The 25000-nt window shown below is 42.6% G+C and overlaps 2 protein-coding genes across 5 annotated transcripts in view; one reads left to right on the top strand and one right to left on the bottom strand.

The window, feature by feature from the left end:
- Positions 1–5732: 5732 nt before the first annotated feature.
- LOC115226065 lies at positions 5733–14251 on the bottom strand. Of its 3 annotated transcripts, none has more exons than XM_036514963.1 (4): positions 14076–14251; positions 8176–11562; positions 7442–8142; positions 5733–6865 (listed from the first exon to the last, which is right to left on the bottom strand). In XM_036514963.1, the coding sequence occupies exons 2-3, from the start codon at positions 10628–10630 to the stop codon at positions 7598–7600; spliced, it is 3000 nt and encodes a 999-aa protein (XP_036370856.1). In that variant the 5' UTR covers positions 10631–11562; positions 14076–14251; the 3' UTR covers positions 5733–6865; positions 7442–7597. The 3 variants fall into 3 exon arrangements, with proteins under 3 accessions (XP_036370856.1, XP_036370855.1, XP_036370854.1); XM_036514962.1 differs by having other exon boundaries at positions 7442–10653; positions 10691–11562; XM_036514961.1 differs by having other exon boundaries at positions 7442–11562.
- Positions 11646–25000, top strand: part of LOC115226063 (protein Jade-1) — a 50718-nt gene continuing 37363 nt past the window's right edge. The window contains exons 1-2 of one of the 2 annotated variants that reach the window (XM_036514957.1): positions 11646–11655; positions 20093–20121. The gene's annotated coding sequence lies outside the window, so the exon portion shown is untranslated. Of the gene's footprint in view, positions 11656–19786; positions 20122–25000 lie in introns of those variants that run through there. The other variant, XM_029797037.2, reaches the window with a different exon arrangement.

Below are 25000 nucleotides of genomic sequence, written 5' to 3'. Positions count from 1 at the left end.
AATTACTGCTGTTTTAAAGATCTTTTATAAACACATTCTACCAGTATACGAAGTTTAAAAGTGTTTAGTTACAAGAAATTATTTTTAAAATTACTTAAAAATGCTATAGTTTGAAATTACTTAAAAATGCTATAGTTTTTTTTCTTCAATTTCTACAATTTCAACCAATCAATGACGTCTATTGAGGTGAATACAATTACTGCTGTTTTAAAGATCTTTTATAAACACATTCTACCAGTATACGAAGTTTAAAAGTGTTTAGTTACAAAGAAATTATTTTTAAATTACTTAAAAATGCTATAGTTTGAAATTACTTAAAAATGCTATAGTTTTTTTTCTTCAATTTCTACAATTTCAACCAATCAATGACGTCTATTGAGGTAAAAAAAACATTCTGTGCCGTATGAATATGTCCCTCGTTTAAGAAACAGATTGGGTTTATTTACATTTCTGAAGAAAAAAGATACCCCCCACACTAACCCTAAAACATTGAAATGCAATAGATCGATACTAGGGTCATAATTATGGGTGACAATTTCACATGACACCACTAGAAAAAACTGCCGTTCAAACCGAAAAGATCCGAGGCAAGATTGGAAAAAAAAAAAATAATATATTTTGTCTTTTATCCTTTACTTATTTCAGTCATTAGACTGCGACCATGCTGGGGCACTTCTTGAAGAATTTTTAGTAGAATGAATTGATCTCAGTACCTACTTATTCTATCAGTCTCTTTTGCTGAACCACTAAGTTACGGGGATGTAAACACACCAACACCAACAGAAGAGGTGTAGGGGGTACAAAAACAGACACAAAGACACACACATGTATGCATGTATGTACACATGCACACATACATACATGCATATATGATGGGATTCTTTCAGTTTCCATCCCCCTAATCCACTCACAAAGCTTTAATCAGCCCAAGGCTATGGTAGAAGACATTTGCCCAAGGTGTCACGCGGTGGGACTGAACCTGGAACCTTGTGGTGGGGAAGTAAGCTAACCCTAACCCTAACCTATTTCTTTACTACCCACAAGGGGCTAAACACAGAGGGGACAAACAAGGACAGACATAGGTATTAAGTCGATTACATCGACCCCAGTGCGTAACTGGTACTTAATTTATCGACCCCGAAAGGATGAAAGGCAAAGTCGACCTCGGCGGAATTTGAACTCAGAACGTAGCGACTGACCAAATACCTATTTCTTTACTACCCACAAGGGGATAAACACAGAGGGGACAAACAAGGACAGACATAGGTATTAAGTCGATTACATCGACCCCAGTGCATAACTGGTACTTAATTTATCGACCCCGAAAGGATGAAAGGCAAAGTTGACCTCGGTGGAATTTGAACTCACAACGTAACGCAGACGAAATACCGCTAAGCATTTCGCCCGGCGTGCTAACGATTCCGCCAGCTCGCCCTAACCCTAACCACACAGCCATGCCTGTATATCTCACACACAACATCTATAAGCAATTTCATCTCAGATAAAAAAACTGCAGTATCTTGCCTGTTAACAGTGTACATACGTGGATGGCTGTTTCATTCTGAATGCTTCTTCTTCAAATATTTCTCCATTGTTTTCTTGTATTCTTTTCATTTTCTATCAGTCATTTCCTCCCAATCTTCTCCATTATTTTCACTCATTCACTTCCAAGCCGTAATTATTTCTTCTGTTCCTCTCTGTTTGTAAAATCCCTTTTTCTCTCTCAATCAAATTATGCCTCCATCTCTTCATCTACCATCATCTCCTTACATTACTTTAATATTGTACACAAATTTTTTTTTCCACATTAAATCACTAATTATCTTTCTCTCTTCTAGACCTTTGTTTTTTTCCCCCACCTCCCCTCTCTTACTTATACAATTTCTTCCTCTCTCATTCTTTTCCCTAACCCCACCCATATTTGTTCCCATGACTACATCACAAGCTACTGATTTTCACTCTGTCAATCTCCCACCAATCTACTTCTTATCTATCTAATCCATTCCCTCCTTATAACACGGTCTCTCTCTCTCGGCACAGCCACTGCTTTCTCCTTCCACATTTTATAGTGTGACAGAAAGCTGCAAATCAATAACACATAAAGTGGATATATGATTGACATTTTACATGCAGAGAGACAATTAATTATTGCTTTTTCACTCCTTGCAAAGTTCTTTCTAGCTGGCTTTCTTGATATTGCATGTAATGGGATGGGAGCACTCCGTCGGTTATGACGACGAGGGTTCCGGTTGATCCGATCAACGGAACAGCCTGCTCGTGAAATTAACGTGTAAGTGGCTGAGCACTCCACAGACACGTGTACCCTTAACATAGTTCTGGGGGATATTCAGAGTGACAAGGCCGGCCCTTTAAAATACAGGTACACCAGAAACAGGAAGTAAGAGTGAGAGAAAGTTGTGGTGAAAGAGTACAGCAGGGATCATCACCATTCCCTGCCGGAGCCTTGTGGAGCTTTTAGGTGTTTTCGCTCAATAAACACTCACAACGCCCGGTCTGGGAATCGAAACCGCGATCCTACGACCGCGAGTCCGCTGCTCTAACCACTGGGCCATTGCGCCTCCACGGTGAAAGAGTACAGCAGGGATCACCACCATCCCTGCCGGAGCCTCGTGGAGCTTTAGATGTTTTTGCTCAATAAACACTCACATGGCCCGGTCTGGGAATCGAAACCGCGATCCTATGACCGCGAGTCTGCTGCCCTAACCACTGGGCCATTGCGCCTCCACTTGCATGTAATAGAGGTTAATACTAACTTGAGTGTTTGCATTTATTACAAGAAATCTTTCATTTGCTTCAGTCATCAGGCTGTGACCATGAGGAATTTTCAGCCAAATGAATCAGCCCCAGGACTTTTTTTTTAAAGCCTGGTACTTATTCTATTGATCACTTTTGCTGAACTTCTAGGTTACGGAGATGTAAACAAAACACCAGTTGTCCAGTGATGGTGGGTATCATCTTCACACCAAATGGGAATTGAAACCACGATCCTCTGACCGCGAGTCCAATGCCCTAACCACTGGGCCATTGCACCTCCACACCTGGGTTGGATATGGCCAGTTTAAATGCAAATGGTTTAATTGTGCATGTTCGTTGAAGTATTAAAAACTTTTTGACAACACAACGAAACAAGGCTATAGTAGAGGACACTTGCCCAGGGTGCCGCGCGGTGGGACTGAACCCGGAGCCATGCGGTTCGTGGGCGAGCTGCTTGCTACACAGTCACTACTACGTCTATGAATTTTTTCTTATTTAAATCACTGTTTAAGATACGAACAGTCCGAATTTTTAGCTAAAATACCAATAAAAGTCCATTAAATGTGTTTATGGGGGTAAAAATATTGAAAAACATATAGATGTTTTTCAATATTTTTACCCCCATAAACACATTTAATGGACTTTTATTGGTATTTTAGCTAAAAATTCGGACTGTTCGAATCTTAAACAGTGATTTAAATAAGAAAATTCATAGACGTAGTAGTGACTGTGTAGCAATCGCTCGCCCACGAACCGCATGGCTCCGTGTTCAGTCCCACCGCGCGGCACCCTGGGCAAGTGTCCTCTACTATAGCCTTGTTTCGTTGTGTTGTCAAAAGTTTTTAATACTTCAACGAACATGCACAATTAAACCATTTGCATTTAAACGGCCATATCCAACCCAGGTGTGGAGGTGCAATGGCCCAGTGGTTAGGGCATTGGACTCGCGGTCAGAGGATCGTGGTTTCAATTCCCATTTGGTGTGAAGATGATACCCACCATCACTGGACAACTGGTGTTTTGTTACATCTCCGTAACCTAGAAGTTCAGCAAAATGTCAGAGAGGAAAACAAATGATGAGGGTATCAGGTGGTCGTGGGATGTGTTAAAAATAACAGCAAAAAGCCCTTACATGACACACCAAATATTTGGGGGGGGGGGCATAATCGTATGAATTCCCGTGTAGAGAAAACTAAAAAAAAAAAAAAATGAATAAGCTAAGAGGAGTTATATGGGGTGCGTTGAATCCTAAAAATTTTCTTCCCTCCATACACACGCAAGCATAAATCTGACTCATACACTGTTCACTTCCCAGATATTTGTACATTACTGCATATGCTTTATATGCACTTTTGACAGGTTGTGGTGCACCTGAGCACTGTATACAATAATTTCATTATTATAATTATTCCTAAGATTCGCCAACACTACACCTGATCTTCTCCTCCCCTCCATACACACAAGCAAGCATGTATCTGACTCATACACTGTTCACTTCCCAGATATTTGTACATTACTGCAGATGCTTTATACGCACTTTGGACAAGTTGTGGGGCACCTGAGCACTGTATACAATAATTTCATTATTATAATTATTCCTAAGATTCGCCAACACTACACCTGATCTTCTCCTCCCCTCCATACACACAAGCAAGCATGTATCTGACTCATACACTGTTCACTTCCCAGATATTTGTACATTACTGCAGATGCTTTATACGCACTTTGGACAAGTTGTGGGGCACCTGAGCACTGTATACAATAATTTCATTATTATAATTATTCCTAAGATTCGCCAACACTACACCTGATCTTCTCCTCCCCTCCATACACACAAGCAAGCATCTATCTGACTCATACACTGTTCACTTCCCAGACATTTCTACATCACTGCATATGCTTTATACAAACTTTGGACAAGCTGTGAGGCACCTGAGCACTGTATACAATAATTTCATTATTATAATTATTCCTAAGATTCGCCAACACTACACCTGATCTTCTCCTCCCCTCCATACACACAAGCAAGCATCTATCTGACTCATACACTGTTCACTTCCCAGACATTTCTACATCACTGCATATGCTTTATACAAACTTTGGACAGCTGTGAGGCACCTGAGCACTGTATACAATAATTTCATTATTATAATTATTCCTAAGATTCGTCAACACTACACCTGATCTTCTCCTCCCCTCCATACACACAAGCAAGCATCTATCTGACTCATACACTGTTCACTTCCCAGACATTTCTACATCACTGCATATGCTTTATACAAACTTTGGACAAGCTGTGAGGCACCTGAGCACTGTATACAATAATTTCATTATTATAATTATTCCTAAGATTCGTCAACACTACACCTGATCTTCTCCTCCCCTCCATACACACAAGCAAGCATCTATCTGACTCATACACTGTTCACTTCCCAGACATTTCTACATCACTGCATATGCTTTATACAAACTTTGGACAAGCTGTGAGGCACCTGAGCACTGTATACAATAATTTCATTATTATAATTATTCCTAAGATTCGTCAACACTACACCTGATCTTCTCCTCCCCTCCATACACACAGCAAGCATCTATCTGACTCATACACTGTTCACTTCCCAGACATTTCTACATCACTGCATATGCTTTATACAAACTTTGGACAAGCTGTGAGGCACCTGAGCACTGTATACAATAATTTCATTATTATAATTATTCCTAAGATTCGCCAACACTACACCTGATCTTCTCCTCCCCTCCATACACACGCAAGCATGTATCTGACTCATACACTGTTCACTTCCCAGACATTTCTACATCACTGCAGATGCTTTATATGCACTTTTGACAGGTTGTGGGGCACCTGAGCACTGTATACAATAATTTCATTATTAAATTTCATTACAATTTTATTTTAACTCAAAAATTAAATTCATTTTCAATCAATTTTTTTAATGTTTTTTTTTTGTCTTGGTTGAATATGTAACAAAAAGTAAACTTCCTTTTTTTGTTTTTTTTATGCATGTTAGTATTTTGGTTGGGGCAGTGGAGTTTCCAGAAAATATTTATGTAGGGGGTCTATCTCTTTCATACCCCAAACTCTTATTTTCAGGGGTGGTGGCCAGAGCAGGGTGGGTTAGAAAGAGATGTACAAAATCCTGAGACTGGAGGGGTTTTTGTTTTTTGTTTTGTTTTGTTTTGTTTTACGATGTTTCTTTTTCTTTTTTTTTTTTGTTATATTAAAAAATTTTTTTTTTGAAAGAAAAAAAATATTTATTTTAAAACATTTTCCAGGTCCAGGAGACAAAAAAGCTGACACCTTTTTAGAAATTTTTTTAGGTGGTTGTAGTGGTGGCAGTAGAGTTCACTGCTCGACAAAAAAAAAAAAAAAAAAAAAATTGAAAAATAAATAACAGTTCCGCTGTTGATTCTGTGACCAAAGTTCATTCATGCGTAAAGATAGTATCACAGGCTGGGAAATACATAGTACCATTGGGTGGTGCCGTAAGCGCAGGGTACCATGGACACAAGATACACCAGGCTTGTATTGGTAAATGGTACCACAAGATCATATGAACACAGAATGACATGGATATCATGTACCACATGCTAGAATATAGTCGAGGTACCACAGAGTGATGTGAATGTGTGGTATCATAAATTAGTTTATAATCAGTGTACCACTGGTTTATAATCTACACAATGTACCACAGGCTAGTTTACAATCAAGGTGCCATAAGCTAGAATCCACTTAAGGTACCACAGACTGCTATGAAAGTGTGGTACAAGCTAGTATACAATCAGGGTATCACTGATTTATTCTGAACACAATGTACCATGAGCTACTTTGATCAAGGTACCACAAGCTAGTATATGATCAAGGTACCAGAGGGTGATATGAACACAATGTACCACAAGCTAGTATACGATTGAGGTACCACAGGATGACATGGATATAATATACACAAGCCAGTGTACAATCAAGGTACCATAGGGTGGTTTGAATGTGTAGTAGTACACAATCAGGGTACCTCTGATTTATCAATTATGAACACAATGCACTACAAGCTAATATACAATGAAGGTACCACTGAGTATACAATGAAGGTACCACTGAGTATACAATGAAGGTACCACTGAGTATACAGTCAAGGTACCACTGAGTATACAGTCAAGGTACCACTGAGTATACAATCAAGGTACCAATGAGTATACAGTCAAGGTACCACTGAGTATACAGTCAAGGTACCACTGAGTATACAATCAAGGTACCACTGAGTATACAGTCAAGGTACCACTGAGTATACAGTCAAGGTACCACTGAGTATACAATCAAGGTACCACAGAGTATACAATCAAGGTACCACTGAGTATACAATTGAGGTACCACTGAGTATACAGTCAAGGTACCACTGAGTATACAATTGAGGTATCACTGAGTATACAGTCAAGGTACCACTGAGTATACAGTCAAGGTACCACTGAGTATACAGTCAAGGTACCACTGAGTATACAATCAAGGTACCACAGAGTATACAATCAAGGTACCACTGAGTATACAATTGAGGTACCACTGAGTATACAGTCAAGGTACCACTGTGTATACAATCAAGGTACCACTGAGTATACAGTCAAGGTACCACTGAGTATACAATTGAGGTACCACTGAGTGATATAAGCACAAAGTACCTCAGGCAAAGCTTGAGTGAAGGCCATTGATGGACATATCCAGGATGATCTTAGTCATGGGTATGCTGAGTACAAGGAAGGCCTAGGGTTAAATGGCATTCTTTTGATTCACAATTCTTTGAAGTACCAAACTTCAGATCCTGAATTCTAATCCTGCTAAATCTTGTCTTTGGCAGCAATTATAGTGGAGGAACTGGTCATTTGAGTTTTTGTGGAGGGCGACCAGTGCGGTGTGAGATCGCAGATGGACCCGGTATACTGATTCGTTTAAGTAGATCTTCCCACATTCGGCACAGCTGTGGAAAGTGAGACCAGCCTCGGCAATCGAGAACAGGGACGACGCGTAGTCGTAGGAGACGGTGGCCACCTGGCGGTCGTCCGACGGGTTTTGCTGCTGGGAGTTCTCAAACACAAACGTGCCCATGTTTTCGGCCCTCACCAAAGGGTCGGTCGTTGCACTGCTGTCGGCTGCGGTGGCATATCTGAATTCCATCACCTGCACTGCTTGGATGTCTGATGCCGACTGCACGCCTCCGTCTTGGTTATCGACACCGGTGGGAGCCGGGAGGAAGGATTGGATGCACTCGTGGACGTCTTGCACTTGGACATTGGGCATTGACTTCACACACCGGATGTCGTCAACTTGTACTCCAGGTAACGCTTCCATGCACTGGACATCTTCTACATGTACCTCGGCCACAGACTGCCCACCAGGCATAACAGGGAGAGTTTCGATGCATTGGACATCTGCAGCATGCATCGTCTCCATACCTTCCATATTTTGAACCAGCTGCACTCCAGCAACGGATGGCATGCACTGCACATTGTGCAGCTGCATAGTTTGATGTGATTGGCTTGACCGATCAGTGGTCACAGGTGTGAAACATTTCATGCTCTGCATGGACACCACCGGCATGCACTCGCCCTGATGTTGCACACCTGACTGTTGCACCCTGTCAAAATTCCCAGCATCCGACATGCAGAGGTCGGATGGGGTCATCGCTTCCAGATTCAGTTTTATGGTCTGATGGCGATACTGCTGTTGGGGCTGTGGCGCAGATGACATGGGGAGTCGGGGCACAACGTCAGATGGTGCCACCGGCGGCACCTGTTGAACTAACTGCACCTCTGACTCCGCTTCTCTTTCCACTGTACAAAGTGATACTAACGACGAAGATGACATCGTTACTAACGAACCGTCTGCAGCCGCCGATGTTGTTGTTGTTGATGACACAGGAACAGCTGTTGTTAATATACTTGTTGTAATGGTTCCTGTTGTTGTTGTTGTTGTTGCAACTGTTATGCACGTTGCTGCTGTTTTCAAATAGCTGTCGTCATCATGGTTGTTGGTGGTGGTGTCGGCACCATTGTTGTCATCGTTGGCAGAGGTGGTGCCGGCGTTAGTGCTGGAGTTTTTGCAGTACTTATGGTCAAATCCTTTCAACCGCGCATGGCCCCTCGTATGCCGAGCAAGGTGGCTGGACACACGGAACGACTTGTCACAGTGCTTGCACACGTACGGCTTTTCGCCGGTGTGTGTGCGCATGTGCTTGGTGAGGTAACTGGAGCAGGAAAACGACTTGGAACAGCAGATGCAGCAGAACGGCTTCTCCCCCGTGTGGCAGCGCCGGTGCACAGTGAGGCTGGTGGAACGCGAGAACAACTTCTGGCAGATTTCACAGCGAAACGGCTTCTCACCCGTATGCGACCGCACATGCTTCGTGAGGTCGCTCTTGTGCGCAAACGACTTTGCGCACATCGAGCACGAAAAGGGCTTCTCACCTGTATGCACGCGCAGGTGCGTCGCAAGCGTGCTCGGAGAGACAAACGTCTTCTGGCAGTATGTACACTTGATGGATGTATTGTTGGCGCCCCCGGAGAGATTATTGTGATGCTGGTGTACCGACTTGGAATGGGCGAGCATCTCGGCGTTCACAGCGAACGAGGCATGGCACTGGCGGCACTCAAACAGCTTTTTCTTTTCGCCTGTGTGGATGCGACGGTGGGAAGAGAGGCTGCCCGACTGCGAGAAGGTTTTCCCGCAGTGTGAGCACCTGTATGGCTTTTCACCTGTGTGTATTCTCAGGTGGCGCTGCAAATCGCAGCTTCGGCTGAATGACTTTGGACACCAGCTGCACGAGTGCCTACGCTGCTTATTTTGCTGCTGTTGTCGTTGTTGCGGCAGTGCAAGCGATGACGATGATGACAACGACACTGATGATGATGATGATAACAATGATGGTGTAGAAGTTGAAGATGACATTGTCATCATCGTTGTCACTCTTGTTGAATTCATCACAAGAGAGTCCATTTCTGGCACCGAAACCACCATCGATGACGGTTGAGAGCAGATGCCAGAAACAAAAAAGAGCTTCTTAACAACTGCAGTGGGTGCAACTGCATCATCTTCTGGTGCAGCAAGTCCCTCCAGGGCCAACGAGTCACCCACATCAGACAACTTTAGGCCTTTTTTTTTCAAAGATAGAAAATCAGAAATCAAATTGTTGCTTCCTGCGTCTGTATTGTCCTGAGATTCGACAGGACTGCCAACGACAATGACATTTCTAGCCGTCAAGTCATCCTGATTAATATTGTCATTGTCAACACCGTCGTTGTCATTTGACGTGCCACCATTCTCAAAAACAACTTTGGAGGTGCCATCCACGCAAGAACTCTCTTCTTCAACGATGCCAGCCACTACAGACGATGAAATACAAGGCAAGTTATTTACGATGTTGGGCTTCAAGACATTGATGGTCACTGGCTGACCACCACTGCTGCCATTATTATCACCACCACCACCACCATTGTCATCATCATCATCATCATCATTGTCAACAACATATCCCTCGTAAGCATTGCCAGCTGCACTCACCTCCAAAGCAGTACCATCCGAATCTTCAGGGATGACTGCGGAAATCACAAACAAATCGGTCACGGAATCAGTGTTGGGGTTTGAAGACTCGTTGCACTGCGAGGCAATGCTGGAGCAACCATATTTGTCAGTGTCGCCGTTGTCAATGCTATTGCTGTCGTTGTTATTGTTGTTGCTGTTATTGTTGTCGTCGAGGCTGTCGGCGTTGGAGATGGCACTTGGCAACAGAAAGTCTTCCTTCATCGCTCCGAAACAGATGTCAATGCTGTCAGCCGGCAGGACTGTCTCCATGTAGCGACGCTGTGATGCGATGTGATGTGGTGCTGCGTTTACGCGATGTCGATGGTGTGTTGTGAGATAGCGTTGTGTGGCAGTAGTGTTGTGTAGTTGAATTGGTGAGGGGTTCACTTCAACCCCTTTACTGTTCTTCAGAAACGTGTTCACTAAGATTAGTTTGAGTGACACTCCAGAAGTTTAAGTGATGACCCAGGAATTTGAGGAGTAGCATTCCTGGAGTTTGAAGTGGTTTGCCAAAGGTTTGAGTGGCGCTCCAGGAGTTTGTATTATCTTTCCAAAATTTGAGTGGTGCTTCAGATGTTTGAATGGGGTACCCAGTTTTTGAGTGTTGCTCCAAGAATTTGTGTTGTCTTCCAAGAATTTGAGTGGTGTGCCAAGACTTGAGTGGTGCTCCAGATGTTTGAGTGGTGTGTCAAGACTCGAGTGGTGCTCCAGATGTTTGAGTGGTGCTCCATACATTTGACTGGTGTGTCAAGACTTGAGTGGTGCTCCAGATGTTTGAGTGATGTTCCAAGAGTTTCAGTGGAGCTTCAAGAAATTGTGTAATGAGTCAGATATTTGAGTAGTGTTCCAGGAATTTGAGCAGCACTCTAGGAGTTGAGTGGCATTCAAGAGCTTTTGTTGGGTTGAGTGGTGTTCCAAAATCGGAGTGGCGCTTCAGGAATTTGAGTAATGTATCAGGAGTTTGTACTTTGTTCAAAGAATTTGAGTGGTACTCCAAGAGGCTTTTAAGGAGTGCTTCAAAAGTTGGTATGATGTGCCAGGAACCTGAATGGGGTTCCAGGAATTTGAGTAGTACTCCAAAGTTTGAGCAATGTCTCAGAAGTTTGACTGATACTCCAGAAGTTTGAGTAGCATTTCAGGAATTTGAGTGGTGTCTCAGTAGCTTGTGCTGACAACCGGACTTCGACTGGGCCAAAAAACACCTAGACGCCAAGAAAACATAAAACAAACATTAAAAAACATATATTCAAATCATGACTGTTTTGTTATTGTTATAAATACACACACACATACATATATATATATATATATATCATGTGACCGACCAGACCATCAGATGTTGTTACACATCGCTGGTCACAATGCGTTCACATTGCTTTTTAGCCTTCAAATGACGTCACCCCGCTGGCTAAGCGAGCAGAGGAAAGAGTGGTGAAAGAGTACAGCAGGGATCACCACCCCCTGCCGGAGCCTCGTGGAGCTTTTAGGTGTTTTTGCTCAATAAACACTCACAACGCCCGGTCTGGGAATCGAAACCGCGAGTCCACTGCCCTAACCACTGGGCCATTGTGCCTCCACCATATATATATATATATTCTTTCACTTGTTTCAGTTTTGGCTGCAGCAATGCTGGAGCACCCACTTAAGGGTAGTTTTCACCAAACAAATTGACCCGCTAGGGCTTATTCCTTGTAAGCCTAGTACTTATTGTATTGGTCTCTTTTGCCAAACCGCTAAGTTACAGAGACATAAACACACCAACACTGGTTGTCAAATGATGGGGGGCAAACACAGACACAAACACATAGATATATATATGTATACATATATACGACAGGCTTCTTTCAGTTTCCGTCTACCAAATCCACTCACAAGGCTTTGGTTAGCCCGAGGCTATAGTAGATGACACTTGCCGAAGGTGCCACGCAGTGGGACTGCAAGCTTCTTACTACACAGCGACGCCTGCACTTATTCTTATCACACAGCAACACCTGTATATATCTGCCGAAATTGCGAGGATGATCCGGTGGCACGTAAAAAGCAGCCACTACACTCACGGAGTGGTTGGCATTAGGAAGGGCATCCAGCTGTAGAAACATTGCCAGATAAGACAGGAGCCTGGTGCAGCCTTCTGGCTTCCCAGATCCTCGGCCAAACCGTCCAACCCATGCTAGCATGGAAAGCGGACGTTAAACGATGATGATGATGATGATGATGATCCAGTTCTTGACTGAAGATTGAAGGCTTCGAATGTCCCGTCCGTGTTTTTGTATCGTCTTCTAAATGTTTTGCGTTCTTGTCCCAGTTTGTATTTTTTTACAAATACACACACACACACACACATATATATATATATAGATAAATTTAGATGAATACAGTGATCCCTCGTTTATCGCGGTAGATTGGTTCCGAGGCCGGCCGCGATAACTGAATTTCCGCGAAGTCGGGACACCATATTTACAGTATTTATTTAACGTGTATTTGGACTTTTAAAACCCTTCCTGTACTGTTAACAACCCACCCATTACAGTAGTGTATTAATAACAAAGACGACTGTTAACCCTTCAGTGTTTGCATTATTCTACCAAAGTTAATCCTTTTTCATCCACATTGCCTTGAACTAATCAGGCATTATCTTGTAGCTATGAGATTTCGATGAGGTAGCTGTTAATTTTTAAAACGATATTGTAGGGTTGGTGTGAGAGACCAGATCTGGCCAGTTTGACCATAAAACAGGCAGAATACTTTTAGCCAGATATGGTCAGTTTAAATGCTAAAGGGTCAAGCAGTAACACTTTAGATTTAAAAAAAATAAAGATTGTTCCTGTTACACAGGCCTGATTACAAAACAGAAAGCTGTGATTCGTCGTCTCTCTTCATTGCATCAATCACAGCCCGTCTAAAGTTCAAATACCCCTGTATACACCATGTTTTTCCACATGTGTCTTCGGAGGGATTTTGGCTGCTATATTTAATGTTTTTTTTATCAACCAGGCTTCCTTCATGGCTCAAAGACTATATACATACACACACATATATATACATATATATGGAGGCGCGTGGCTTAGTAGTTAGAGTGTCAGCATCATGATCGTAAGATTGTGGTTTCGATTTCCTGGACCGGGTGACGTGTTGTGTTCTTGAGCAAAACACTTCATTTTCCCATTGCTCCAATCCACTCAGCTGACAAAAATGAGTAAAGCTGCGATGGACTGGCATCCCGTCCAGCTGGGGAACACATACGCCATAGAAACCGGGAAACGGGGTCCATGAGCCTAGCTAGGCTTTAAAAGGGTGCATTTACTTTATATATATATATCTGAACGTACATACAATCTGTGCGTGAGTGTAGTTGTGGTTTAACCCCCAAGTTAACCTGTCTGTGTAGATTAAGGCATTCCGGCCATGACTATCCCGTCTTTATAGGAATATGTTGCACTACATGATGCAACGTTTTTAAGCTGGTGTTGTTTGTTTAAAGCGAGATTTTGTTGTTACTAACATTACTTTGAGCATCATGTTAAAGATCTCATGTTAGCTGAACAGCTTCCCTATGTAAATAACTTGAATGTATATATTTACAAACACAGGTGTGGGTGTGTATATATATATATATATATATATATATATATATACCTTAGTTATCGTATACAAACAACAAAGACAGATAAACAAAGAGACAAATATATAGATTTAGTAAATAAACTAAAACAACCTGTATAGCTTAAGGGGTAGATCTGTCCGTCTGTGAGGAGTGAGGCGAATTCTAGCCGGTGAAGTGATCGGAAGGGACCAAATAGCGAAGAATATTGACATTGGTGATGGTCACATTTTGTAAACACGACCATCTTGGAGCCATTCTTACAAATTGTACTCCGAACGAACGAGAGTGGCTACGGTGTAACGGCAAGCCACAAAGAGAAGAAAACTAATTTGCAAGAGTTATTGCCCTTTGGATTCGAGCACGTGTGTGTGTGTATGTGTCTTGTATCGATCTATTGCATTTCAATCTGTTTTTAGGGTTAGGGTTAGGGGTGGGGGAAGGGTGAAAGGCAAAGTGGACCTCGGCGGAATTTGAACTCAGAACGTAACGGCAGACGAAATACCTATTTCTTTACTACCCACAAGGGGCTAAACACAGAGGGGACAAACAAGGACAGACATAGGTATTAAGTCGATTACATCGACCCCAGTGCGTAACTGGTACTTAATTTATCGACCCCCGAAAGGATGAAAGGCAAAGTCGACCTCGGCGGAATTTAAACTCAGAACGTAACGGCAGACGAAATACCTATTTCTTTACTACCCACAAGGGGCTAAACACAGAGGGGACAAACAAGGACAGACATAGGTATTAAGTCGATTACATCGACCCCAGTGCGTAACTGGTACTTAATTTATCGACCCCCGAAAGGATGAAAGGCAAAGTCGACCTCGGCGGAATTTAAACTCAGAACGTAACGGCAGACGAAATACCTATTTCTTTACTACCCACAAGGGGCTAAACACAGAAAGGACAGACACAGGTATTAAGTCGATTATATCGACCCCAGTGCGTAACTGGTACTTTATTTATCGACCCCGAAAGGATGAAAGGCAAAGTCGACCTCGGCGGAATTTGAACTCAGAACATAACGGCAGACGAAATACGGCAACGCTTTTCGCCCGGCGTGCTAACGATTCTGCCAGCTCGCCGCCTTATTCGATTAGCCTCTTTCGTCAAATAACTAAGTTACGGGGACGTAAACACACCAACACCGGTTGTCTAGCAGTGGCGTGGGACAAATATAGACACAAACATATATTTTGTTGTGTCTGGGAAAATCATTATGCCAATATAAATATATAGGTACTATATATTGTATGATCGACTACTTACGACTAGCTAGGGCACACGTGCGTGTGCGCGCACCGGGTCCAGTCTTCGCTAGTAGTACCGCCACTCAGCGGGACTGAACCCGGAACCATGTGGTTTGGAAGTTAACTGTGGACCACCTCGCCATGCCACTGCTTATATGGACACATTGAAACTCCGACGTCTGGCAGCTGACTTGGCAGACACCCATAAAATTATTAACCATCTTACAAACAATAACTCTGAGCACCTTTTCAAACTCCACCAGTCTAACACCCGTGGACATATTTAAAAAGTCAGAATACAGCACAGCTCCTTCCATGACTTTAGGAAACATTTTTTCACGCTGAGAATTGCTGAAGCATGGAACAAACTGCCGGCATCAGTTGTTGGTTGTCGGAGCACTGCATCCTTGAAAACTTCCATGCTTCCTGAGATTCGCCAACACTACACCTGATCTTCTCCCCTCCATACACACGCTGAAGCATGGAACAAACTGCTGGCATCAGTTGTTAGTTGTCGGAGCACTGCATCCTTCAAAACTTCCATGCTTTCTGAGATTCACCAACACTACACCTGATCTTCTCCCCTCCATACACACGCTGAAGCATGGAACAACTGCCGGCATCAGTTGTTTTTCGAGCACTGCATCCTTCAAAACTTCCATGCTTTCTGAGATTCACCAACACTACACTGATCTTCTCCCCTCCATACACACGCTGAAGCATGAACAAACTGCCGGCATCAGTTGTTAGTTGTCGGAGCACTGCATCCTTCAAAACTTCCATGCTTTCTGAGATTCACCAACACTACACCTGATCTTCTCCCCTCCATACACACGCTGAAGCATGGAACAAACTGCCGGCATCAGTTGTTAGTTGTCGGAGCACTGCATCCTTCAAAACTTCCATGCTTTCTGAGATTCACCAACACTACACCTGATCTTCTCCCCTCCATACACACGCTGAAGCATGGAACAGACTGCCGGCATCAGTTGTTAGTTGTCGGAGCACTGCATCCTTCAAAACTTCCATGCTTTCTGAGATTCACCAACACTACACCTGATCTTCTCCCCTCCATACACACGCTGAAGCATGGAACAAACTGCCGGCATCAGTTGTTAGTTGTCGGAGCACTGCATCCTTCAAAACTTCCATGCTTTCTGAGATTCACCAACACTACACCTGATTTTCTCCCCTCCATACACACGCTGAAGCATGGAACAAACTGCTGGCATCAGTTGTTAGTTGTCGGAGCACTGCATCCTTCAAAACTTCCATGCTTTCTGAGATTCACCAACACTACACCTGATCTCCTCCCCTCCATACACACGCTGAAGCATGGAACAAACTGCTGGCATCAGTTGTTAGTTGTCGGAGCACTGCATCCTTCAAAACTTCCATGCTTCCTGAGATTCGCCAACACTACACCTGATCTTCTCCCCTCCATACACACGCTGAAGCATGGAACAAACTGCTGGCATCAGTTGTTAGTTGTCGGAGCACTGCATCCTTCAAAACTTCCATGCTTTCTGAGATTCACCAACACTACACCTGATCTTCTCCCCTCCATACACACGCTGAAGCATGGAACAAACTGCTGGCATCAGTTGTTAGTTGTCGGAGCACTGCATCCTTCAAAACTTCCATGCTTTCTGAGATTCACCAACACTACACCTGATCTTCTCCCCTCCATACACACGCTGAAGCATGGAACAAACTGCCGGCATCGGTTGTTAGTTGTCGGAGCACTGCATCCTTCAAAACTTCCATGCTTCCTGAGATTCGCCAACACTACACCTGATCTTCTCCCCTCCATACACACGCTGAAGCATGGAACAAACTGCTGGCATCAGTTGTTAGTTGTCGGAGCACTGCATCCTTCAAAACTTCCATGCTTCCTGATATTCGCCAACACTACACCTGATCTTCTCCCCTCCATACACACGCTGAAGCATGGAACAAACTGCCGGCATCGGTTGTTAGTTGTCGGAGCACTGCATCCTTCAAAACTTCCATGCTTCCTGAGATTCGCCAACACTACACCTGATCTTCTCCCCTCCATACACACGCTGAAGCATGGAACAAACTGCTGGCATCAGTTGTTAGTTGTCGGAGCACTGCATCCTTCAAAACTTCCATGCTTCCTGATATTCGCCAACACTACACCTGATCTTCTCCCCTCCATACACACGCTGAAGCATGGAACAAACTGCTGGCATCAGTTGTTAGTTGTCGGAGCACTGCATCCTTCAAAACTTCCATGCTTTCTGAGATTCACCAACACTACACCTGATCTTCTCCTCCCCTCCATACACACAAGCAAGCATGTATCAGGGTAGGAGAGTTCACTTCCCAGACATTTCTACATCACTGCAGATGCTTTATACGCACTTTGGACAAGTTGGGGGGCACCTGAGCACTGTATACAATAATTTCATTATTATTAGGCGCAGGAGTGGCTGTGTGGTAAGTAGCTTGCTAACCAACCACATGGTTCCCGGTTCAGTCCCACTGCGTGGCATCTTGGGCAAGTGTCTTCTGCTATAGCCTCGGGCCGACCAATGCCTTGTGAGTGGATTTGGTAGACGGAAACTGAAAGAAGCCTGTCGTATATATGTATATATATATATGTACGTATGTGTGTCTGTGTTTGTCCCCCTAGCATTGTTTGACAACCGATGCTGGTGTGTTTACGTCTCCGTTACTTAGCAGTTCGGCAAAAGAGAGACCGATAGAATAAGTACTGGGCTTACAAAGAATAAGTCCCGGGGTCGATTTGCTCGACTAAAGGCGGTGCTCCAGCATGGCCGCAGTCAAATGACTGAAACAAGTAAAAGAGTAGAGTATTATTATGAATTTAGGCATAACTACACAATAGGGCCCCCAACTATTTTGTTGCTTTGTTACTGTGTTGTCTTGTAACATTCGGGAAAGTTGATGCTTTTTAAAGAAATTTTCTACAAATGTTTTATTTTGACACATTCTACGAGTATACGAAGTTTTAAAGTTTTCGGCGATCTTTCCTCTCTAGTAGACCTTTCCGTCGATTTCCGTAAAAAATTTTTTTTTTTTTACATATGGGCTTGCGGGAACTTTTGAAGTAATGAGAGCGAAAGAGACTAAGAGAAAGCGATTGTATGACGAGGGAAGTTCTTTTGAAGTTACCGTGCATGGCAAGCATTGATGTACATGTGTGTGTGTGTGTGTGTTTGATGGGGTGTGGGAGACAGACAGTATGTTGTGTAAGTGAAGTGCTTCTGTTAGTGTGTGTGAAGAGACAGAGTAGTGTGTGAAAGAAAGAGATAACTGGAATTTTTTACTCGGTGTATGTGTATATGTATGTATGTGTGTGTATATGTATGTATATTACTTCAAAAGTTCCCGCAAGCCCATATGTAACAAAAAAAAATTTTTTACGGAAATCGACGGAAAGGTCTACTAGAGACGAAAGATCGCCCTTATATTTTGTTTCAAGCGGATGTAAAAACCCAAAAAGGTTGACATCCCGCGCTAACATCTTCACTGCAGAGAGATAAACGATGGCGCCAAATCGAAAAATCTCCCTCATCCTTCCTCATTTGGTCTTCTCCCCTTCTTCTTCCTCCACCTCTCATGCTTTCTTTGTTTTTCCCTTTTGCCGTATCTTCTCTCCTCCCCTTTCTATACAAAACGTATTTGTTGGTTACTCTCCCTTTCCCCCTCGCTTTTCTTCCCTCTCTTTACAACGTCATCTGAATCGTTGTCTTACCCATTTCTCTCCTCCTCCTCCTCTTCCTCTTTCGTTCTCATTTCTGCCAACACTCATCTCCTCTCTCTCTCTTTGAATTATATTTGTCACTTTCTCTTTTTCCTCCTCCCTTCGTTTCCCTATGTATCCTTTTGTTTTCTCGTCATTCCTCCCTCCTCTCTCTAATACTCAAATCGGTATCGCTGACTGCTGCCCGTTAGTAGCCTCCCCTTTTCTCCTCTTCCTCCTCCTACACCATTTTTTCTCTCTTACAATAAGTCTAATATCCTCTCTCTCTAAAATCTATTTGTCCTTTTCGCTCCTTCCTCCTCCTTGGTTTCTATATCTATCTCTCTTTCTACCTCTCCTCATCCCGTTCTCCCTCCTCTCTCAAACATGTTAGTCTGTATGGCTGACTGGCTGCCCGTTTGTAGCCTCCTCCTCCTCCCATCCCATTTTTTCTCTCTCTTTAAAATTTAGTTGTTCTTTTTCCTCTTTCCTCCTCCCTTGGTTTCCATATCTATCTCTCTTTCTACCTCTCCTCATCCCGTTCTTCCTCCTCTCTCAAACACGTCAGTCTGTATGGCTGACTGGATGACCGTTCGTAGCCTCCTCCCACACCATTTTTCCTCTCTCTTTAAAATCTATTTGTCCTTTCCGCTCCTTCCTCCTCCTTGGTTTCTATATCTATCTCTCTTTCTACCTCTCCTCCTCCCACACCATTTTTTCTCTCTCTTTAAAACCCATTTGTCCTTTTCGCTCCTTTCTCCTCCCTTCGTTTCCATATCTATCTATCTATGTATCTTCCCACCTCTCCTCATGCCTCTCTCCCTCCTCTCTCAAACACTTCAGTCTGTATGGCTGACTGCCTGCATGCCCATTCGTCGCTGCGTGCCAGTAGTAGTAGCAAAGAGGCTCGCTACGCAGCACATCGTATATCGTCTGCCATAATAATATTTTCCCTTTCACTCTACTTAAAAAGGTCAAAGTAATACGACCATGTAAACCCTACTAACTTAACTTGACCACAACTGGTCATTCTTCACCTTCAGTCTCACGAAAAAAAAAAAGTATCACATACCGAAACCACCCGAGTTCATCATCCGTCACTCTTCGTCCATTAAACTAACACGAAAAATACACAAACATACCTCGGCCGTACCCGTAGGATAATCTCGTAAGTCGGATATTTTTCAAAACTTTTACTGCCTCCACATTTCTTTCACCATTCTGTAATCTTTCATGTATCGAGAAATTAAAAATAATTAATCTCACAAAATTAATCAAAAAACAACAAAAACCCCGACCATTCATAACGACAAACGGCGATCCTTCGTTACGAATTAACCGAAATAGCAGTCAAATCTTTTTCAAATTCTGAAGGTGTACCCTTGCATGTATTTAAAAAAAAACCAAAATTTAAATAGGAAAGGGAAAAACAAGCAATATCTGAAATAAAGATGGGATTGTCCTGGCGCTGGGGAAGTCTTTGACGGTTCCATGTTGCTAGGACAGGCTTGGCTTGGTCTTTGATTAAATAACAGCCACGATCTCTTTGGTTAAACCCCGTCCCTTTAGAATTCATATACGCATGGATGTGTAAATGTGTGTTTTATATAATGTATGGGCATTCCTTCGATATAACTCGACAAAACCAAAACATTTCACTTCGGGTGTTTCCGTGGGTTTGTGGGGTTGTATAGATATGACGAAATTATGCCAGCAATGTCTCATTTTAAACTTGAATAAAAAGAAAGCCTTGCATATTTGTTCTTATCTGTTTCATGTGTGGATGTATAAAATCCACGAATTTCCAAGCAGAAAACAGGAATCGAACTGTCATTTGCTTCCACGGAAATACCCGAAGTGAAGGGATTTGGTTTTGTCGAGTTATAAAGCAATTCTTTTAATTGATTAATGAAGATATTGCATCATTTGATAGAAACCGTTCTCATCAGATGACAGCGTAGACTTCAAATATAAAGGATACCTATCTTTCTCTTTTTTTCTCTCTTTCACTTGTTTCAGTCATTTGACTGCGGCCATGCTGGAGCACCGCCTTTAGTCGAGCAGATCGACCCCGGGACTTATTCTTTGTAAGCCCAGTACTTATTCCATCGGTCTCTTTTGCCGAACCGCTAAGTAACGGGGACGTAAACACACCAGCATCGATTGTCAAGCAATGCTAGGGGGACAGACACAGACACACAAACACATATACACACACACACACATATATATATATATATATATATATATACACACACACACACACATATACGACACGCTTCTTTCAGTTTCCGTCTACCAAATCCACTCACAAGGCATTGGTCGGCCCGGGGCTATAGCAGAAAACACTTGCCCAAGGTGCCACGCAGTGGGACTGAACCCGGAACCATGTGGTTGGTAAGCAAGCTACTTACCACACAGCCACTCCTGCACTGTTTTAACCTGGACGTTATCAAAGAAGCTTGAGAGGTGGTTGGATGGAACGTACACTCGCCTCCTTATGAGAGCTCAAAATCTCTCGTGGAAGCACCATCCAACCAAAGTACAAATATATAGGAAACTACCACCTGTGTCATCTCTTGTGAAAGGTAGGAGAAGAGGTAATTTCTACTCTCTTCCTCTGGAAGCCATCTGCTCGCAATACCAGAGGGCTCACACTCTCCTACCCTGATGTAATCTCCAGGGATACAGGCATCCAGCAACAGGACCTCCGTAATGCCATGATGGACCATGAAGTCTGGCGTCGCAAGTTAAATTCCATTGTCTCGACCACTGTCAAACAATGATGATGATGATAGTTAGGGTTAGGGTTCTCTTGTGGAAGCGTCATCCAACCAAAGTACAAATATATAGGAAACTACCACCTGTGTCATCTCTTGTGAAAGGTAGGAGAGTCCAGTTTGCTGGACACTGTTGTAGAGCTGAAAAAGAGGTAATCTCTACTCTTCTCCTCTGGAAGCCATCTGCAAGCAATACCAGATGGCACACACTCTCCTACCCTGATGTAATCTCCAGGGATACAGGCATCCAGCAACAGGACCTCCGTAGAGCCATGATGGACCGTGAAGTCTGGCGTAGCATGGTAAATTCCATTGTCTCGACCACGGTCGAACAATGATGATGATGTTAACATATTCACATCAATAATGGAACTCAAAATATTTACATCGTTTCTGTTGTTGTATCTCTGGCAGAAGGAGTTTCGAAAGCAATGCATACTTTGTTTCAGTCATTTGAGTTCGGGGCCTTGCTGGAGCACCGCCTTTAGTCGAGCAAATCGACCCCCAGGACTTAGTCTTTGTAAGCCTAGTACTTATTCTATCGGTCTCTCTTGCCGAACTGACGGGGACGTAGACACACCAGCATCGGTTGTCAAGTGATGTTGAGGGGACAAACACAGACACACAAACATATACACATACATACATATATATATATATATATATGAGATTTATCATTATATATATATATACATATACACGACAGGCTTCTTTCAGTTTCTGTCTACCAAGTCCACTCACAAAGCTTTGGTCGGCTTAAGGCTATAGTAGAAGACATGCTCAAGGTGCCACGCAGTGGGAATGAACCCGGAGCCATGTGGTTGGTAAGCAAGCTACTTACCACACAGCCAATCCTGTACCCATGTCAAACGTTTTCTTTCAAATGGTGTAATGTTTTCATTTACACATACATACACACACACACACATTATATATATATATATATATATACATACATAGGCGATCATTCGGTACTAGTAACATAACTGTCACTTATAAACCCACGTGGGTTTATTTACATTTCTGAAGAAAAGAAGATAATCTTCCCCCCACCACTAACCCCATATATATAAAAAATCAAACATTTTATGGAAAGTGACGATCTTCTTCAAATGTAAACAAATACACGTGAGGTAAAATGGGACTCATATCGAAAGAATGCCTATATATATATATATATATATATTCTCTCCTTGTTTCTTTCTGTGTCCCTTTCTGTAGAAGAGCGTAGGCTCGAAACGTAAAAGACCTTTTCTATTCCTGAGCGTTATACTAATACATCTGTTTGTTTTGTACTCCACCTGTCTTCGCCTTTTGCTTTTTTTTTTCGTAAACTCTCCCTATATATACATATACACACACACATATATATACGACGGGCTTCTTTCAGTTTCCGTCTACCAAATCCACTCACAAGGCTTTGGTCGGCCCGAGGCTATAGTAGAAGACACTTGCCCTAGGTGCCACACAGTGGGAATGAACCTGGAACCATGTTGTTGGTAGACAAGCTACTTACCACACAGCCACTCTTATGTATATTTACTCTTTTACTTGTTTCAGTCATTTGACTGCGGCCATGCTGGAGCACCGCCCTTAATCGAGCAACTCGACCCCGGGACTTATTCTTTTGTAAGCCCAGTACTTATTCTAACGGTCTCTTTTGCCGAACCGCTAAGTAACGGGGACATAAACACACCAGCATCGGTTGTCAAGCAATGCTAGGGGGGCAAACACACACACACACGCATATATAAATATACATATACAGATATACGACAGGCTTCTTTCAGTTTCCGTCTACCAAATCCACTCACAAGGCATTGGTCGGTCCGAGGCTATAGTAGAAGACACTTGCCCAAGGTGCCACGCAGTGGGACTGAACTCGGAACCATGTGGTTGGTAAGCAAGCTACTTACCACACAGCCACTCTTATGTATATTTATTTAGTATTTTTAATGTTCGTGATTAAGACGAATATTCCAGCCAATGCCTCCAAGAAACTCTTGGGTACTCCCGTGTTTCTCCTGCATTTCCCCTTGGAATACTGCTTTTCATGTCCCTATTACCATTGTATGAAATGTTCTTCGCTGTAAACCTCAACGTGGCTTCAATTTAAGCGCCACGCCAGGTTTTAGGTCTGCACAGAAATTAAAAAAAAAAAGTCGGTCACTTGTTGAATGAAAAAGTTGTAAGTGAAACACGATTTACCTAATTTAGAGGTGATTTAATTATTCCGGAGAGGATTGAGTGTTGGTGTGATCTATTCGGGGTTGAATTTGTGAGAAACTTTAGGTCAAAAAAAAAAAAATATAAGTAAAACGGACGAAAGCTGCGCAATTAAAAATTGATACTGGTGTTCAGTTAATGATGAGAGATGTCATAAAAAACTAACTTGGCTTTCCAGAATTACCGAAACGAATCGGGGCTTACCCAAAGTTCGTTTACTCTCTCTCTGTCGTAGAAAAGTAGATATTTTTTAATGGAATTTTCTGTAAATACCTTTCAGTAGGTTCTGATTAGTTCTGAAGAGGATTCCAGTTTAAGGTCTTCAGTTTTTGGTATTTTCAGAAAATTTTGCAAATTTGTGTTAAACTCATGGGAATTCATACCATTATTGGGAAAAAAAAGTGTGATTTGAGGGCAATTTAGCAGGGGGAAAAAAGCACTTTTTAATTAATTTTTGTTATAATAATAATAATATAATAATAATGAAATGATTATATACAGTGCTCAGGTGCACCACAACTTGTCGGAGTATATGCAGTGATGTAGAAATGTCTGGGAAGTGAACAGTGTATGAGTCAGATAGATGCTTGTGTGTGTGTGTATGGAGGGGAGAAGATCAGGTGTAGTGTTGGCGAATCTCAAGAAGCATGGAAGTTTTCAAGGATGCAATGCTCCGACAACCAACAACTGATGCCGGCAGTTTGTTCCATGCTTCAGCAACTCTTAGCGTGAAAAAATGTTTACTAAAGCCATGGAAGGAGCTGTGCTGTTTTCTTACTTTGTAAATATGTCCACATGTGTTAGATGGGTGGAGTTTGAAAAGGTGCTCAGAGTTATTGTTTGTAGTTTATGATTACTTCTCTGAGATGTAAAATATTACTTTAATTTACGTAATTTAATATATAATAACCCTAATCACAAGAATGAGCTTAATTAAAGGAACGCCCTACTGTGTGTTTGAAAAATTAAAACAAAAATAATGTTGAAAACCCCATTAAGTGTTGAAGTTCATTTAAAATTCATTTTCTTTAAGATATCAGA

Source organism: Octopus sinensis, linkage group LG29 (assembly GCF_006345805.1).
Source record: "Octopus sinensis linkage group LG29, ASM634580v1, whole genome shotgun sequence".
NCBI classification, from domain to species: Eukaryota; Metazoa; Mollusca; class Cephalopoda; order Octopoda; family Octopodidae; genus Octopus; species Octopus sinensis.
This window is presented reverse-complemented; position numbering and strand designations above follow the sequence as displayed.